Source organism: Macadamia integrifolia, chromosome 13 (genome assembly GCF_013358625.1).
Source record: "Macadamia integrifolia cultivar HAES 741 chromosome 13, SCU_Mint_v3, whole genome shotgun sequence".
NCBI lineage: Eukaryota > Viridiplantae > Streptophyta > Magnoliopsida > Proteales > Proteaceae > Macadamia > Macadamia integrifolia.
The window spans coordinates 9,623,589-9,624,219 of record NC_056569.1 but is presented as its reverse complement, the minus strand read 5'-3'; the positions used below and the strand labels follow the sequence as shown (position 1 = coordinate 9,624,219).

At 39.5% G+C, this 631-nt stretch overlaps 1 protein-coding gene across 1 annotated transcript in view; it reads left to right on the top strand.

Moving 5' to 3' along the window:
* The window catches only part of LOC122059352 (loganic acid O-methyltransferase-like), a 2,817-nt gene continuing 2,186 nt past the window's right edge, over positions 1-631 (top strand). The window contains exons 1-2 of the mRNA XM_042622085.1: positions 1-151; positions 448-623. Coding sequence (XP_042478019.1) covers positions 17-151; positions 448-623 — 311 coding nt within the window. The 5' untranslated portion in view covers positions 1-16. The remainder of the gene's footprint in view (positions 152-447; positions 624-631) is intronic.

Below are 631 nucleotides of genomic sequence, written 5' to 3'. Positions count from 1 at the left end.
GAGGAATTCCATTTTAATGCTTCTGTCTCTAGAGAGAGAGAGAGAGAGAGAGAGAGATATGGAAGATGAAAGGAACAAACCAATGCCTGAAGAATTTCCTATGAATGGGGGAGATGGCCCTTACAGCTACGCAAAGAACTCAACCTACCAGGTATGTACGCATGGGTAGCCTTTTCATTTTTGCATCTTCTCTGCTTAATAATCCATTGGGATCGATGATGATCGACAAAATTATAAATTCAGTGAAGTACTTCATCATGAGAGTGGATCAGGTTCTCGTACAATAACCATTCTCATACGAGACTGATGCATTCCATGTGTGTGGAGAACCTGATCCACACTCCATCATCATCAAGATTTCTGCTTCCATAAGTTCATAGTGGTCATGAAGATGACATTAATTAATGATCATAGTGAGCATACTAAATATGATTTTCTGTTTAATAGAGGCGAATAACAAACATCTCCAAAGCAAGGATAGATGATGCAATTGCTAAGAAGCTCGACATAAAATCCCCTTCTTTTACCAAATCCACAGCGTTGTGCATAGCTGATTTGGGGTGTTCAGTCGGACCCAATACATTCATTGCCATGCAAAACATTGTTGAAGCAATAAAGCTCAAGTATGGAT